Raw genomic sequence first — 18,202 nt, forward strand, 5'->3', positions numbered from 1 at the left:
TCATTATGTGCTTTATTTATTGTATACCAGCATTTACATTCCACCACTTATTTTGCTATGGAAATGCATGTTTTGTTGCTGCTTAATGTTTTGCTATGTTCTCTTAGCCCCTAAAGCACATCATTCCTTTTACATCCTGTAGATTGAATAGCAAAGCACTTCAGAAAATCTCTTGCATAGATAACATAGGATTTCTAGGAAGGCTGTTTGCTCAAGTAGCTCAAGTGTTCCCTGTGCTGATAAAGCTATTGAAAACTGGTTTTTCTTCTTGAGATTTTCCTAACAATGTAGTCTGCTTATGCATGGAAGGTTAATATAAGTAACAAAAAAAAGCATTAATATTTGTGTATACATATTTATGCTTGTTTATGTAAATAATGTCTTTGATATGTTTATGTCTTTATAATATATGCTTTTGCTGTAGTAGAAGATTCAGTGATTCCTGTGAAAAGAGTTCCCTGCAAACGAGCGAAGATGCAGCTGTATTCAGATGAAGAAGAGTTGAAAGTAAAACATCAGCGGTATGATTAAGATATTAGCAAATTATTTCATACATATTTGTAATAAAATGCAGATAAATAATATTAATCTGTCCTTCTGTAACAATAGAACCGCAGAGCATGTCAATTTGACCCAAATCAATGTTTAATTTGTCACCACAGGAAAAGAATTGAATGAAAAACAAATTCCTTTTCTGTCTTTTAATAATTTAAGGTAATCCATAACTTACGGAATTTGAAACTGCAAAACAGATATACATTTTGGGTTCAGAACACTTATGTCTCGAAATGCGAAGTGGGTCATTTTGACCCGTAACTAAAGTTTATGCCTAAATGAGGAGAGCAGACTCGTTTTCTCAGAAGTAAATGTAAAGTATATCCCATTCACCCTCAAATTCCTAAAATGGACTGCACCAGGAAAGGGAACTGTGTGGTTTTCAGTCAAGGTTCGAAGCCAGTGGGAAATTACAACCAATATTTCGAATGACCTTTTTGAAGTTTTTTATTCTGTATCTAGTATAAGGATAGATAAGATGTCAAGACGCTGTTTAGAATTGCTCAACACTCTTCAGGAAGCTTCAGAATATTTATCTGATTATTTTCAACAATTATCTGAAAATGATTCAGGTGATGATAATGATGACAGTGTTTCGAATTGAATATCGAGGATGAATACCTGCCTGCTAATTAAGAAAATAAACGTGATAATGACTCTGACAGTGCCCTAACAATCACTGGACCTTCTCATCGCAGTAATGATGATAATTAATCAGATTAAAATATTCTAAGAAAATACGCATACACTCAAGTAAGTCCGAAGAGAAATTGGCAGTAACATTCAAAGTTGGAAATAACGAAGTTGGGAAAGATGGGGCAGTTTGGAATGTCGCTCAATTAGGAATAAATGGATAAAGGAAGAAAAGTAAAATATTTTGAAGAAAGTTCGGTCACCAACCTTTTCATAGACCTTTTTATAGATGAAGTGATATTGAAGCATATATAGAAATGCACTGAATATAAAGTTCCTCAACAGATTCATGAAAATGAATGGATTATTACAGTAGAAGAAATGGATGCTTTTATAGCAATTTTATATGCATGTGGTATATATATTTAAAAAAGACTGGGATTTGAATAAATTGGGAATCTGGTTCTGCTTAGCTGCAGATATTGATCAGTCCCTCTCTGTCTCTCCATCTCTATATATATGTGTGAAGAATATTGTGAAGTCTGCTTCCGGTAGGTGGCCGGTGCAGGCTTTTTATAATATTTTGGATCTTGTTGCTATCAATGCCTGTGTTTTTTCAAAGCCATATCTGAAAAAATCTCTTAGTACACGCAATTCATTCAAGACCTAGTTGATGAACTGACAGGAAAGTTTTTTCTCTCACAACAAAGAAAGGCAACATACGGGTGTATAACAAACCACAAAAAAAGACACAAAACCACAAGCTAGCCGTAAACCAGTCCGATGTCACAGTTCAAAATGTGGAAATAAAACCCAAGATATTTGGTCAAAAGGAAAAGAACCCATTTGTGATAAAACTGCAAAACTTATTACAAAATTTATAGCGCATAAGGCTTACAATAAAATGGATTTTTGAAAATCTGTAAAACTAATAAGTAACGGGTAGAACTTTTATTTTTTCTCTAAAATTATGTCAAAACTTATTTAAGTGATGTATTCTGTTTTTCTGTCAAAATTAGAAACGTTATGTTTTATTTTGTTTAAAAGCCATGTTATTACGCTTAATAAAATTTTAAGTAATATGGTTTTGTAAAAATTTGGATAATTTCCACTGGTTTATATGAAATATGTAACGTAAATTCTGAGAAATATTGATTGTAAGATAAAAATAAACTGTTTCAGTTAACTAAAGTAATCACCTGTGCATGTTTTCCGTTGAGGGTCAAATTGACTCGCACCGCAGTTCTGTATATTAAAGGTACCGTGGTTCTACTGTTAAAGTATTGCAGAATATTTGTAATGTAAATTTATGTATACAGTAGACCATCAATATAAATAAAAATTGGGTATATGGCAATTTTTCAAAATGCTGCATACAGTGATACAGTTAAAAAAGCTTTCACTAAAAACGTAAATAATTAATATATCTGCTCTGTTGAACATCAGTTAATGCAGTTTTAAAAACTGATATATTTCCTAAAAAAATCATATGTATATACTGACAACCAGTATACTTAATTGGTTATATAACTGACACCACACTGCATGCACTGCTGCTGGAGCCTTTCGTGTGTGTGTATATCTATCTGTATGTGTGCTTTGTGTCACATTCGGTGTCTGTCCAGCAGTACACAGATCTGTCCCAACTGAGAAGCCCTCGTAATAATCAGGGTGAAGGGTCGGCAGCCTGAGTTCCCGAAGAGGTAGAACTACACTAATCATACTACTGTCTTAGGACCCCAATTTGAGGGACCAGAATGTTTTTCTGATAAGCAATGCTAAACTGCAAATGCATAGGGTCACCACTACCGTTTGTCAGAGATCACATTTGTGGGAAACAGGAATGCCTGAAGATCTGATTGGTCATAAATAATGCTCCCTCCAGTAATACATGGGCTGCCCCATCCTAGGGCAGTTACGTGGAACTAAGTAGACAGCAGATTAGCCCTTGCATCCATACAGATATTTCCAATCCCGGGACTTACAACTTAGAACTGATTTATTTTTTCACTTATTGCCAGAGCGCAAATGGAATTAGAAGGTAGCAGAAATACTAATAGCATGGTAGACTGGAATCTACACAAAACAAATCTTGCATGATGATTAAACACATATTATTTCTCATCATACACAATTTTTGGAAACCCATTTTGTAGACATGAATTAGCACAATTTGCAACAATCACAATTTTAGGGAAATGGATGAAAAATTGCATAGGGTTAAACTGCTGCTAGGTAAGAGCAGAAGAGGAGTATAAGCACATTGTGCAGCAGGGCGTATAAATAAGATCGGATTACATTGTTTGAATTCAGCATTGGGATTTGGCAAGAGCTTCTGCAATGCGGAGAAAATATGTCAGTAGAGATCTTTTGAAAGTATTGTATTTATAATTAAAATAAAGAAATTAATGAGCTACTGCTAATAATGTCAGTGCTTTGTTTGTAATTGACATTTATATTTTACACATAAGTTATATATATATATATATATGAAACAGGTACATCATATCTGTACCCAGAATTTTGAATTCTGTACTGTATATAATCAACTTAAAATTTATTTACCACTCTTTATTTTAAATTGGGTATTATTTTTTTAATGGGTTCAAGTACCCAACATGCATAATTTTGCATTGCGATTTGGCAACAGCCTACACAATGCAGAGAAAAAAATGTCAGTGGACGTGCTTTGAAAGTCTGGAACTTGTATTAAAATAAAGCAGTTGTTGGGCTATTGTCAATTCAGTAATTTGCTTTTGATTGTCTTTCATATTTTACAATTTAGGTCGTTGTATGAAACAGCTTACATCATATCTGTAAAGAATTTTGAATTCTCTACTGTGCACAGTCAACTTAAAATTTATTTACCATTCATTATTTTGAAGTGGGTGTTATTTTTTAAATTTGTTCAAATGACCAAAACGAAGAATTTTGCATTGCTATTTGGCAAGAGCTTCCGCAATACAGAGAAAACAGTTATGCCATTGGAGATTCTGTGAATGTGCTGCAATTATATTTAAATAAAGAAATTGATGGGCTATTTCCAATTAAGTCTGTGACTTGCTTGGGATTGACTTTCACATTTTACACTTTAGGTATGTGTAATATATACATATATATGAGAAATTGCTTACATCATATGTGTAGAAAAAGTGTTAGTAAAGAGTGGATTGGAATTGAAGTCGTTAACTAAAAAAGATAAATCTTTGTGAATATGAAAAGCGCTAAGAAATCCCAATTTTGAACATAAAAAGCTTCTTTGTAAATTTAATTTTCTTGCAGATTTTCACATTCACAAAGATTTTTGTTTGTATGTATTAAAGACAAAACTTGTTTGCTTATTTCTGCACCAAACTGTAAATGTTGCTACTGGAATAAGTTAGATTTTTTGTAGTCTTTCTTTTATTTATTTTATAAAAAAATGCTAATAGTTAATATTAAATTATTTTAGTTTACATAGACGCAAATCATCTTATCCCAGTGTATTCAGTCGTTTGGGGACTAAACGTACTGAAGTAGTAAAGTGCCGAACTGATAATACTCATGAAGAGAGTACTGAAGAATTCACGCTGAATCGAAGGTCTCGCTATGGCAGGTGGATGGGTACTCAGAATTTAATGCCTGATGAAGAAAACAAGGCTTCTGAAGAAGGTTTTTATAAAGCTTCATTTTTTTATTGATTAGGGTCTAATTTAAAAATTGTAACTGGAAAATAAATAATACTTTTTTAATTAAAATAAATAAATAATAGTAATCTTGTGTTTCTCTTATACACTGAGTAAATATTAGTGTTGCTGACAGAAACCTAGAGCATGAGAATAAATACTTTGCACTAGAAATATTTTGCATTGGCTTATCACTATCAGTAAAGGATTTGTAGAAATTCGAATCTGCATCGTATACTGCACTTTTTTATTCCACTAGAAGGATAAATTATAAATATTTATTTTCTTGCTGTCTCTGCCTATTATTTTCTTTAATAATTTTTAAATGTCATAAAATGCTCGATTTTAAATATCAATTTCAGAGGTTTTAGGAATAATTTTTCCCTTTAGAAGGTATGAAAATAAATAAAAAAAATTGAGCAGGTTTAATTTAAATTAGTGCAGTTATATAGATTCCCAATTATATAGATGCAGTTCATACAATATACAGTAAGACATAAATATACAGTAAGACATAAATATTTCAGCTGAATTTGGAATTAGTTTTCAAACTAAATCCCTATTTTTGTACGTAACATCCTTGGGAGAGCAAAGTGAAATTAGTTATATCAGACAGTTTGTACTGTAATGTTTGTCGATTAATTACCAGTTGATGAAATTTCAAATAAAATTCATCTGGTAGATGACCTCCACTTACTCTATACCATCCTAACATCTCTAAATCATTATGTACACGAAGAACTGGAATGAAAAATATTTTTCCAGTATCGTTATTCTGTCTTAAATTTTAAAGTTTACTCAATATATGATCTTACATTTTAAGATAAAGCCAACTGATTGAAACTCCTTAACTTATATTCATAATATGATGGATAACTGTAAATTGGAAGCAGGGCTTGTATATTCAAAATTTAGTCCTTTTACTGCTGAAACTGTGAGAATAGTTTCAGTAAAACTTTGTGGATGAACATTTTATATTTACAGGTTATGCATAATTATATAAAAGTCAGCTATTAATAAATATTACTATAATGAGTATAATCTAATTTTTCATATAGAAGATAAACAGAATATTCCAGCATTATAGGCATGCTGATAATTAATTTTATGGCAGTTCATCACAGAACTCTACAGATGTAACAGAAATGATGGTCAGAGTTTTATGTGGTGATAGATAATAATGACAAAAGTAACAACTTTCATACTGCATATTGTGTGATATATGAATGCTAAAGTACCGTAAGTATGAAGAGTATGGAAGGCAAAAACGTTTGTCGTGGACGTTTCATCATGTGCTTTATTTATTGTATACCAGCATTTACATTCCACCACTTATTTTGCTATGGAAATGCATGTTTTGTTGCTGCTTAATGTTTTGCTATGTTCTCTTAGCCCCTAAAGCACATCATTCCTATTACATGTTGTAGATTGAATAGCAAAGCACTTCAGAAAATCTCTTACATAGATAACATAGGATTTCTAGGAAGGCTGTTTGCTCAAGTAGCTCAAGTGTTCCCTGTGCTGATAAAGCTATTGAAAACTGGTTTTTCTTCTTGAGATTTTCCTCACAATGTAGTCTGCTTATACATGGAAGGTTAATATAAGTAACAAAAAAAGCATTAATATTTGTGTATACATATTTATGCTTGTTTATGTAAATAATGTCTTTGATATGTTTATGTCTTTATAATATATGCTTTTGCTGTAGTAGAAGATTCAGTGATTCCTGTGAAAAGAGTTCCCTGCAAACAAGCGAAGATGCAGCTGTATGCAGATGAAGAAGAGTTGAAAGTAAAACATCAGTGGTATGATTAAGATATTAGCAAATTATTTCATACATATTTGTAATAAAATGCAGATAAATAATATTAATCTGTCCTTCTGTAACAATAGAACCGCAGAGCGTGTCAATTTGACCCAAATCAATGTTTAATTTGTCACCACAGGAAAAGTATTGAATGAAAAACAAATTCCTTTTCTGTCTTTTAATAATTTAAGGTAATCCATAACTTACGGAATTTGAAACTGCAAAACAGATATACATTTTGGGTTCAGAACACTTATGTCTCGAAATGCGAAGTGGGTCATTTTGACCCGTAACAAAAGTTTATGCCTAAATGAGGAAAAGCAGATGTGTTTTCTCAGAAGTAAATGTAAAGTATATCACATTCATCCTCAAATTCCTAAAATGGACTGCACCAGGAAAGGGAACTGTGTGGTTTTCCGTCAAGGTTCGAAGCCAGTGGGAAATTAAAACCAATATTTCGAATGACCTTTTTGAAGTTTCTTTTATTCTATATCTAGTATAAGGATAGATAAGATGTCAAGACGCTTTTTAGAATTGCTCAACACTCTTCAGGAAGCCTCAGAATATTTATCTGATTATTTTCAACAATTATCTGAAAATGATTCAGGTGATGATAATGATGACAGTGTTTCGAATTGAATATCGAGGATGAATACCTGGCTGCTAATTAAGAAAATAAACGTGATAATGACTCTGGCAGTGCCCTAACAATCACTGGACCTTCTGATCGCAATAATGATGATAATTAATCAGATTAAAATATTCTAAGAAAATACGCATACACTCAAGTAAATCCGAAGAGAAATTGGCAGTAACATTCAAAGTTAGAAATAACGAAGTTGTGAAAGATGGGGCACTTTGGAATGTCTCTCAGTTAGGAATAAATGGATAAAGAAAGAAAAGTAAAATATTTTGAAGAAAGTTCGGTCACCAACCTTTTCATAGACCTTTTTATAGATGAAGTGATATTGAAGCATATATAGAAATGCACTGAATATAAAGCTCATCAACAGATTCATGAAAATGAATGGATTATTATAGTAGAAGAAATGGATGCTTTTATAGCAATTTTATATGCATGTGGTATATATATTTAAAAAAGACTGGGATTTGAATAAATTTGGAATCTGGTTCTGCTTAGCTTCAGATATTGATCAGTCCCTCTCTGTCTCTCCATCTCTATATATATGTGTGAAGAATATTGTGAAGTCTGCTTCCGGTAGGTGGCCGGTGCAGGCTTTTTATAATATTTTGGATCTTGTTGCTATCAATGCCTGTGTTTTTTCAAAGCCATATCTGAAAAAATCTCTTAGTACACGCAATTCATTCAAGACCTAGTTGATGAACTGACAGGAAAGTTTTTTCTCTCACAACAAAGAAAGGCAACATACGGGTGTATAACAAACCACAAAAAAAGACACAAAACCACAAGCTAGTTGTAAACCAGTCCGATGTCACAGTTCAAAATGTGGAAATAAAACCCAAGATATTTGGTCAAAAGGAAAAGAACCCATTTGTGATAAAACTGCAAAACTTATTACAAAATTTATAGCGCATAAGGCTTACAATAAAATGGATTTTTGAAAATCTGTAAAACTAATAAGTAACGGGTAGAACTTTTATTTTTTCTCTAAAATTATGTCAAAACTTATTTAAGTGATATATTCTGTTTTTCTGTCAAAATTAGAAACGTTATGTTTTATTTTGTTTAAAAGCCATGTTATTACGCTTAATAAAATTTTAAATAATATGGTTTTGTAAAAATTTGGATAATTTCCACTGGTTTATATGAAATATGTAACGTAAATTCTGAGAAATATTGATTGTAAGATAAAAATAAACTGTTTCAGTTAACTAAAGTAATCACCTGTGCATGTTTTCCGTCGAGGGTCAAATTGACTCGCACCGCAGTTCTGTATATTAAAGGTACCGCGATTCTACTGTTAAAGTATTGCAGAATATTTGTAATGTAAATTTATGTATACAGTAGACCATCAATATAAATAAAAATTGGGTATATGGCAATTTTTCAAAATGCTGCATACAGTGATACAGTTAAAAAAGCTTTCACTAAAAACGTAAATAATTAATATATCTGCTCTGTTGAACATCAGTTAATGCAGTTTTAAAAACTGATATATTTCCTAAAAAAATCATATGTATATACTGACAACCAGTATACTTAATTGGTTATATAACTGACACCACACTGCATGCACTGCTGCTGGAACCTTTCGTGTGTATGTATATCTATCTGTATGTGTGCTTTGTGTCACATTCGGTGTCTGTCCGGCAGTACACAGATCTGTCCCAACTGAGAAGCCCTCGTAATAATCAGGGTGAAGGGTCGGCAGCCTGAGTTCCCGAAGAGGTAGAACTACACTAATCATACTACTGTCTTAGGACCCCAATTTGAGGGACCAGAATGTTTTTCTGATAAGCAATGCTAAACTGCAAATGCATAGGGTCACCACTACCGTTTGTCAGAGATCACATTTGTGGGAAACAGGAATGCCTGAAGATCTGATTGGTCATAAATAATGCTCCCTCCAGTAATACATGGGCTGCCCCATCCTAGGGCAGTTACATGGAACTAAGTAGACAGCAGATTAGCCCTTGCATCCATACAGATATTTCCAATCCCGGGACTTACAACTTAGAACTGATTTATTTTTTCACTTATTGCCAGAGTGCAAATGGAATTAGAAGGTAGCAGAAATACTAATAGCATGGTAGACTGGAATCTACACAAAACAAATCTTGCATGATGATTAAACACATATTATTTCTCATCATACACAATTTTTGGAAACCCATTTTGTAGACATGAATTAGCACAATTTGCAACAATCACAATTTTAGGGAAATGGATGAAAAATTGCATAGGGTTAAACTGCTGCTAGGTAAGAGCAGAAGAGGAGTATAAGCACATTGTGCAGCAGGGCGTATAAATAAGATCGGATTACATTGTTTGAATTCAGCATTGGGATTTGGCAAGAGCTTCTGCAATGCGGAGAAAATATGTCAGTAGAGATCTTTTGAAAGTATTGTATTTATAATTAAAATAAAGAAATTAATGAGCTACTGCTAATAATGTCAGTGCTTTGTTTGTAATTGACATTTATATTTTACACATAAGTTATATATATATATATATATGAAACAGGTACATAATATCTGTACCCAGAATTTTGAATTCTGTACTGTATATAATCAACTTAAAATTTATTTACCACTCTTTATTTTAAATTGGGTATTATTTTTTTAATGGGTTCAAGTACCCAACATGCATAATTTTGCATTGCGATTTGGCAACAGCCTACACAATGCAGAGAAAAAAATGTCAGTGGACGTGCTTTGAAAGTCTGGAACTTGTATTAAAATAAAGCAGTTGTTGGGCTATTGTCAATTCAGTAATTTGCTTTTGATTGTCTTTCATATTTTACAATTTAGGTCGTTGTATGAAACAGCTTACATCATATCTGTAAAGAATTTTGAATTCTCTACTGTGCACAGTCAACTTAAAATTTATTTACCATTCATTATTTTGAAGTGGGTGTTATTTTTTAAATTTGTTCAAATGACCAAAACGAAGAATTTTGCATTGCTATTTGGCAAGAGCTTCCGCAATACAGAGAAAACAGTTATGCCATTGGAGATTCTGTGAATGTGCTGCAATTATATTTAAATAAAGAAATTGATGGGCTATTTCCAATTAAGTCTGTGACTTGCTTGGGATTGACTTTCACATTTTACACTTTAGGTATGTGTAATATATACATATATATGAGAAATTGCTTACATCATATGTGTAGAAAAAGTGTTAGTAAAGAGTGGATTGGAATTGAAGTCGTTAACTAAAAAAGATAAATCTTTGTGAATATGAAAAGCGCTAAGAAATCCCAATTTTGAACATAAAAAGCTTCTTTGTAAATTTAATTTTCTTGCAGATTTTCACATTCACAAAGATTTTTGTTTGTATGTATTAAAGACAAAACTTGTTTGCTTATTTCTGCACCAAACTGTAAATGTTGCTACTGGAATAAGTTAGATTTTTTGTAGTCTTTCTTTTATTTATTTTATAAAAAAATGCTAATAGTTAATATTAAATTATTTTAGTTTACATAGACGCAAATCATCTTATCCCAGTGTATTCAGTCGTTTGGGGACTAAACGTACTGAAGTAGTAAAGTGCCGAACTGATAATACTCATGAAGAGAGTACTGAAGAATTCACGCTGAATCGAAGGTCTCGCTATGGCAGGTGGATGGGTACTCAGAATTTAATGCCTGATGAAGAAAACAAGGCTTCTGAAGAAGGTTTTTATAAAGCTTCATTTTTTTATTGATTAGGGTCTAATTTAAAAATTGTAACTGGAAAATAAATAATACTTTTTTAATTAAAATAAATAAATAATAGTAATCTTGTGTTTCTCTTATACACTGAGTAAATATTAGTGTTGCTGACAGAAACCTAGAGCATGAGAATAAATACTTTGCACTAGAAATATTTTGCATTGGCTTATCACTATCAGTAAAGGATTTGTAGAAATTCGAATCTGCATCGTATACTGCACTTTTTTATTCCACTAGAAGGATAAATTATAAATATTTATTTTCTTGCTGTCTCTGCCTATTATTTTCTTTAATAATTTTTAAATGTCATAAAATGCTCGATTTTAAATATCAATTTCAGAGGTTTTAGGAATAATTTTTCCCTTTAGAAGGTATGAAAATAAATAAAAAAAATTGAGCAGGTTTAATTTAAATTAGTGCAGTTATATAGATTCCCAATTATATAGATGCAGTTCATACAATATACAGTAAGACATAAATATACAGTAAGACATAAATATTTCAGCTGAATTTGGAATTAGTTTTCAAACTAAATCCCTATTTTTGTACGTAACATCCTTGGGAGAGCAAAGTGAAATTAGTTATATCAGACAGTTTGTACTGTAATGTTTGTCGATTAATTACCAGTTGATGAAATTTCAAATAAAATTCATCTGGTAGATGACCTCCACTTACTCTATACCATCCTAACATCTCTAAATCATTATGTACACGAAGAACTGGAATGAAAAATATTTTTCCAGTATCGTTATTCTGTCTTAAATTTTAAAGTTTACTCAATATATGATCTTACATTTTAAGATAAAGCCAACTGATTGAAACTCCTTAACTTATATTCATAATATGATGGATAACTGTAAATTGGAAGCAGGGCTTGTATATTCAAAATTTAGTCCTTTTACTGCTGAAACTGTGAGAATAGTTTCAGTAAAACTTTGTGGATGAACATTTTATATTTACAGGTTATGCATAATTATATAAAAGTCAGCTATTAATAAATATTACTATAATGAGTATAATCTAATTTTTCATATAGAAGATAAACAGAATATTCCAGCATTATAGGCATGCTGATAATTAATTTTATGGCAGTTCATCACAGAACTCTACAGATGTAACAGAAATGATGGTCAGAGTTTTATGTGGTGATAGATAATAATGACAAAAGTAACAACTTTCATACTGCATATTGTGTGATATATGAATGCTAAAGTACCGTAAGTATGAAGAGTATGGAAGGCAAAAACGTTTGTCGTGGACGTTTCATCATGTGCTTTATTTATTGTATACCAGCATTTACATTCCACCACTTATTTTGCTATGGAAATGCATGTTTTGTTGCTGCTTAATGTTTTGCTATGTTCTCTTAGCCCCTAAAGCACATCATTCCTATTACATGTTGTAGATTGAATAGCAAAGCACTTCAGAAAATCTCTTACATAGATAACATAGGATTTCTAGGAAGGCTGTTTGCTCAAGTAGCTCAAGTGTTCCCTGTGCTGATAAAGCTATTGAAAACTGGTTTTTCTTCTTGAGATTTTCCTCACAATGTAGTCTGCTTATACATGGAAGGTTAATATAAGTAACAAAAAAAGCATTAATATTTGTGTATACATATTTATGCTTGTTTATGTAAATAATGTCTTTGATATGTTTATGTCTTTATAATATATGCTTTTGCTGTAGTAGAAGATTCAGTGATTCCTGTGAAAAGAGTTCCCTGCAAACAAGCGAAGATGCAGCTGTATGCAGATGAAGAAGAGTTGAAAGTAAAACATCAGTGGTATGATTAAGATATTAGCAAATTATTTCATACATATTTGTAATAAAATGCAGATAAATAATATTAATCTGTCCTTCTGTAACAATAGAACCGCAGAGCGTGTCAATTTGACCCAAATCAATGTTTAATTTGTCACCACAGGAAAAGTATTGAATGAAAAACAAATTCCTTTTCTGTCTTTTAATAATTTAAGGTAATCCATAACTTACGGAATTTGAAACTGCAAAACAGATATACATTTTGGGTTCAGAACACTTATGTCTCGAAATGCGAAGTGGGTCATTTTGACCCGTAACAAAAGTTTATGCCTAAATGAGGAAAAGCAGATGTGTTTTCTCAGAAGTAAATGTAAAGTATATCACATTCATCCTCAAATTCCTAAAATGGACTGCACCAGGAAAGGGAACTGTGTGGTTTTCCGTCAAGGTTCGAAGCCAGTGGGAAATTAAAACCAATATTTCGAATGACCTTTTTGAAGTTTCTTTTATTCTATATCTAGTATAAGGATAGATAAGATGTCAAGACGCTTTTTAGAATTGCTCAACACTCTTCAGGAAGCCTCAGAATATTTATCTGATTATTTTCAACAATTATCTGAAAATGATTCAGGTGATGATAATGATGACAGTGTTTCGAATTGAATATCGAGGATGAATACCTGGCTGCTAATTAAGAAAATAAACGTGATAATGACTCTGGCAGTGCCCTAACAATCACTGGACCTTCTGATCGCAATAATGATGATAATTAATCAGATTAAAATATTCTAAGAAAATACGCATACACTCAAGTAAATCCGAAGAGAAATTGGCAGTAACATTCAAAGTTAGAAATAACGAAGTTGTGAAAGATGGGGCACTTTGGAATGTCTCTCAGTTAGGAATAAATGGATAAAGAAAGAAAAGTAAAATATTTTGAAGAAAGTTCGGTCACCAACCTTTTCATAGACCTTTTTATAGATGAAGTGATATTGAAGCATATATAGAAATGCACTGAATATAAAGCTCATCAACAGATTCATGAAAATGAATGGATTATTATAGTAGAAGAAATGGATGCTTTTATAGCAATTTTATATGCATGTGGTATATATATTTAAAAAAGACTGGGATTTGAATAAATTTGGAATCTGGTTCTGCTTAGCTTCAGATATTGATCAGTCCCTCTCTGTCTCTCCATCTCTATATATATGTGTGAAGAATATTGTGAAGTCTGCTTCCGGTAGGTGGCCGGTGCAGGCTTTTTATAATATTTTGGATCTTGTTGCTATCAATGCCTGTGTTTTTTCAAAGCCATATCTGAAAAAATCTCTTAGTACACGCAATTCATTCAAGACCTAGTTGATGAACTGACAGGAAAGTTTTTTCTCTCACAACAAAGAAAGGCAACATACGGGTGTATAACAAACCACAAAAAAAGACACAAAACCACAAGCTAGTTGTAAACCAGTCCGATGTCACAGTTCAAAATGTGGAAATAAAACCCAAGATATTTGGTCAAAAGGAAAAGAACCCATTTGTGATAAAACTGCAAAACTTATTACAAAATTTATAGCGCATAAGGCTTACAATAAAATGGATTTTTGAAAATCTGTAAAACTAATAAGTAACGGGTAGAACTTTTATTTTTTCTCTAAAATTATGTCAAAACTTATTTAAGTGATATATTCTGTTTTTCTGTCAAAATTAGAAACGTTATGTTTTATTTTGTTTAAAAGCCATGTTATTACGCTTAATAAAATTTTAAATAATATGGTTTTGTAAAAATTTGGATAATTTCCACTGGTTTATATGAAATATGTAACGTAAATTCTGAGAAATATTGATTGTAAGATAAAAATAAACTGTTTCAGTTAACTAAAGTAATCACCTGTGCATGTTTTCCGTCGAGGGTCAAATTGACTCGCACCGCAGTTCTGTATATTAAAGGTACCGCGATTCTACTGTTAAAGTATTGCAGAATATTTGTAATGTAAATTTATGTATACAGTAGACCATCAATATAAATAAAAATTGGGTATATGGCAATTTTTCAAAATGCTGCATACAGTGATACAGTTAAAAAAGCTTTCACTAAAAACGTAAATAATTAATATATCTGCTCTGTTGAACATCAGTTAATGCAGTTTTAAAAACTGATATATTTCCTAAAAAAATCATATGTATATACTGACAACCAGTATACTTAATTGGTTATATAACTGACACCACACTGCATGCACTGCTGCTGGAACCTTTCGTGTGTATGTATATCTATCTGTATGTGTGCTTTGTGTCACATTCGGTGTCTGTCCGGCAGTACACAGATCTGTCCCAACTGAGAAGCCCTCGTAATAATCAGGGTGAAGGGTCGGCAGCCTGAGTTCCCGAAGAGGTAGAACTACACTAATCATACTACTGTCTTAGGACCCCAATTTGAGGGACCAGAATGTTTTTCTGATAAGCAATGCTAAACTGCAAATGCATAGGGTCACCACTACCGTTTGTCAGAGATCACATTTGTGGGAAACAGGAATGCCTGAAGATCTGATTGGTCATAAATAATGCTCCCTCCAGTAATACATGGGCTGCCCCATCCTAGGGCAGTTACATGGAACTAAGTAGACAGCAGATTAGCCCTTGCATCCATACAGATATTTCCAATCCCGGGACTTACAACTTAGAACTGATTTATTTTTTCACTTATTGCCAGAGTGCAAATGGAATTAGAAGGTAGCAGAAATACTAATAGCATGGTAGACTGGAATCTACACAAAACAAATCTTGCATGATGATTAAACACATATTATTTCTCATCATACACAATTTTTGGAAACCCATTTTGTAGACATGAATTAGCACAATTTGCAACAATCACAATTTTAGGGAAATGGATGAAAAATTGCATAGGGTTAAACTGCTGCTAGGTCAGAGCAGAAGAGGAATATAAGCACATTGTGCAGCAGGGCGTATAAATAAGATCGGATTACATTGTTTGAATTCAGCATTGGGATTTGGCAAGAGCTTCTGCAATGCGGAGAAAAAATGTCAGTAGAGATCTTTTGAAAGTATTGTATTTATAATTAAAATAAAGAAATTAATGAGCTACTGCTAATAATGTCAGTGCTTTGTTTGTAATTGACATTTATATTTTACACATAAGTTATATATATATATATATATGAAACAGGTACATCATATCTGTACCCAGAATTTTGAATTCTGTACTGTATATAATCAACTTAAAATTTATTTACCACTCTTTATTTTAAATTGGGTATTATTTTTTTAATGGGTTCAAGTACCCAACATGCATAATTTTGCATTGCGATTTGGCAACAGCCTACACAATGCAGAGAAAAAAATGTCAGTGGACGTGCTTTGAAAGTCTGGAACTTGTATTAAAATAAAGCAGTTGTTGGGCTATTGTCAATTCAGTAATTTGCTTTTGATTGTCTTTCATATTTTACAATTTAGGTCGTTGTATGAAACAGCTTACATCATATCTGTAAAGAATTTTGAATTCTCTACTGTGCACAGTCAACTTAAAATTTATTTACCATTCATTATTTTGAAGTGGGTGTTATTTTTTAAATTTGTTCAAATGACCAAAACGAAGAATTTTGCATTGCTATTTGGCAAGAGCTTCCGCAATACAGAGAAAACAGTTATGCCATTGGAGATTCTGTGAATGTGCTGCAATTATATTTAAATAAAGAAATTGATGGGCTATTTCCAATTAAGTCTGTGACTTGCTTGGGATTGACTTTCACATTTTACACTTTAGGTATGTGTAATATATACATATATATGAGAAATTGCTTACATCATATGTGTAGAAAAAGTGTTAGTAAAGAGTGGATTGGAATTGAAGTCGTTAACTAAAAAAGATAAATCTTTGTGAATATGAAAAGCGCTAAGAAATCCCAATTTTGAACATAAAAAGCTTCTTTGTAAATTTAATTTTCTTGCAGATTTTCACATTCACAAAGATTTTTGTTTGTATGTATTAAAGACAAAACTTGTTTGCTTATTTCTGCACCAAACTGTAAATGTTGCTACTGGAATAAGTTAGATTTTTTGTAGTCTTTCTTTTATTTATTTTATAAAAAAATGCTAATAGTTAATATTAAATTATTTTAGTTTACATAGACGCAAATCATCTTATCCCAGTGTATTCAGTCGTTTGGGGACTAAACGTACTGAAGTAGTAAAGTGCCGAACTGATAATACTCATGAAGAGAGTACTGAAGAATTCACGCTGAATCGAAGGTCTCGCTATGGCAGGTGGATGGGTACTCAGAATTTAATGCCTGATGAAGAAAACAAGGCTTCTGAAGAAGGTTTTTATAAAGCTTCATTTTTTTATTGATTAGGGTCTAATTTAAAAATTGTAACTGGAAAATAAATAATACTTTTTTAATTAAAATAAATAAATAATAGTAATCTTGTGTTTCTCTTATACACTGAGTAAATATTAGTGTTGCTGACAGAAACCTAGAGCATGAGAATAAATACTTTGCACTTGAAATATTTTGCATTGGCTTATCACTATCAGTAAAGGATTTGTAGAAATTCGAATCTGCATCGTATACTGCACTTTTTTATTCCACTAGAGGGATAAATTATAAATATTTATTTTCTTGCTGTCTCTGCCTATTATTTTGTTTAATAATTTTTAAATGTCATAAAATGCTCGATTTTAAATATCAATTTCAGAGGTTTTAGGAATAATTTTTCCCTTTAGAAGGTATGAAAATAAATAAAAAAAATTGAGCAGGTTTAATTTAAATTAGTGCAGTTATATAGATTCCCAATTATATAGATGCAGTTCATACAATATACAGTAAGACATAAATATACAGTAAGACATAAATATTTCAGCTGAATTTGGAATTAGTTTTCAAACTAAATCCCTATTTTTGTACGTAACATCCTTGGGAGAGCAAAGTGAAATTAGTTATATCAGACAGTTTGTACTGTAATGTTTGTCGATTAATTACCAGTTGATGAAATTTCAAATAAAATTCATCTGGTAGATGACCTCCACTTACTCTATACCATCCTAACATCTCTAAATCATTATGTACACGAAGAACTGGAATGAAAAATATTTTTCCAGTATCGTTATTCTGTCTTAAATTTTAAAGTTTACTCAATATATGATCTTACATTTTAAGATAAAGCCAACTGATTGAAACTCCTTAACTTATATTCATAATATGATGGATAACTGTAAATTGGAAGCAGGGCTTGTATATTCAAAATTTAGTCCTTTTACTGCTGAAACTGTGAGAATAGTTTCAGTAAAACTTTGTGGATGAACATTTTATATTTACAGGTTATGCATAATTATATAAAAGTCAGCTATTAATAAATATTACTATAATGAGTATAATCTAATTTTTCATATAGAAGATAAACAG

At 31.7% G+C, this 18,202-nt stretch overlaps 1 protein-coding gene across 8 annotated transcripts in view; it reads left to right on the plus strand.

Moving 5' to 3' along the window:
• LOC118197781 (uncharacterized) overlaps positions 1-18,167 on the plus strand; it is a 120,993-nt gene extending 102,826 nt beyond the window's left edge. For 2 of the 8 annotated variants that reach the window (XM_035369346.2, XM_085809901.1), the window contains 6 exons: positions 425-521; positions 4,640-4,839; positions 6,562-6,658; positions 10,780-10,979; positions 12,702-12,798; positions 16,920-18,166. In XM_035369346.2, the coding sequence (XP_035225237.2) occupies positions 425-521; positions 4,640-4,839; positions 6,562-6,658; positions 10,780-10,979; positions 12,702-12,798; positions 16,920-17,148 (920 nt within the window). In that variant the 3' untranslated portion in view covers positions 17,149-18,166. Of the gene's footprint in view, positions 1-424; positions 522-4,639; positions 4,840-6,561; positions 6,659-10,779; positions 10,980-12,701; positions 12,799-16,919 lie in introns of all 8 variants that reach the window. The other 6 variants (XM_035369357.2, XM_035369351.2, XM_085809900.1 and 3 more) reach the window with 5 other exon arrangements.
• Positions 18,168-18,202: the final 35 nt, after the last annotated feature.

Source organism: Stegodyphus dumicola, chromosome X2, assembly GCF_044657685.1.
Source record: "Stegodyphus dumicola isolate Sdum_Otavi_A_Nest chromosome X2, ASM4465768v1".
NCBI classification, from domain to species: Eukaryota; Metazoa; Arthropoda; class Arachnida; order Araneae; family Eresidae; genus Stegodyphus; species Stegodyphus dumicola.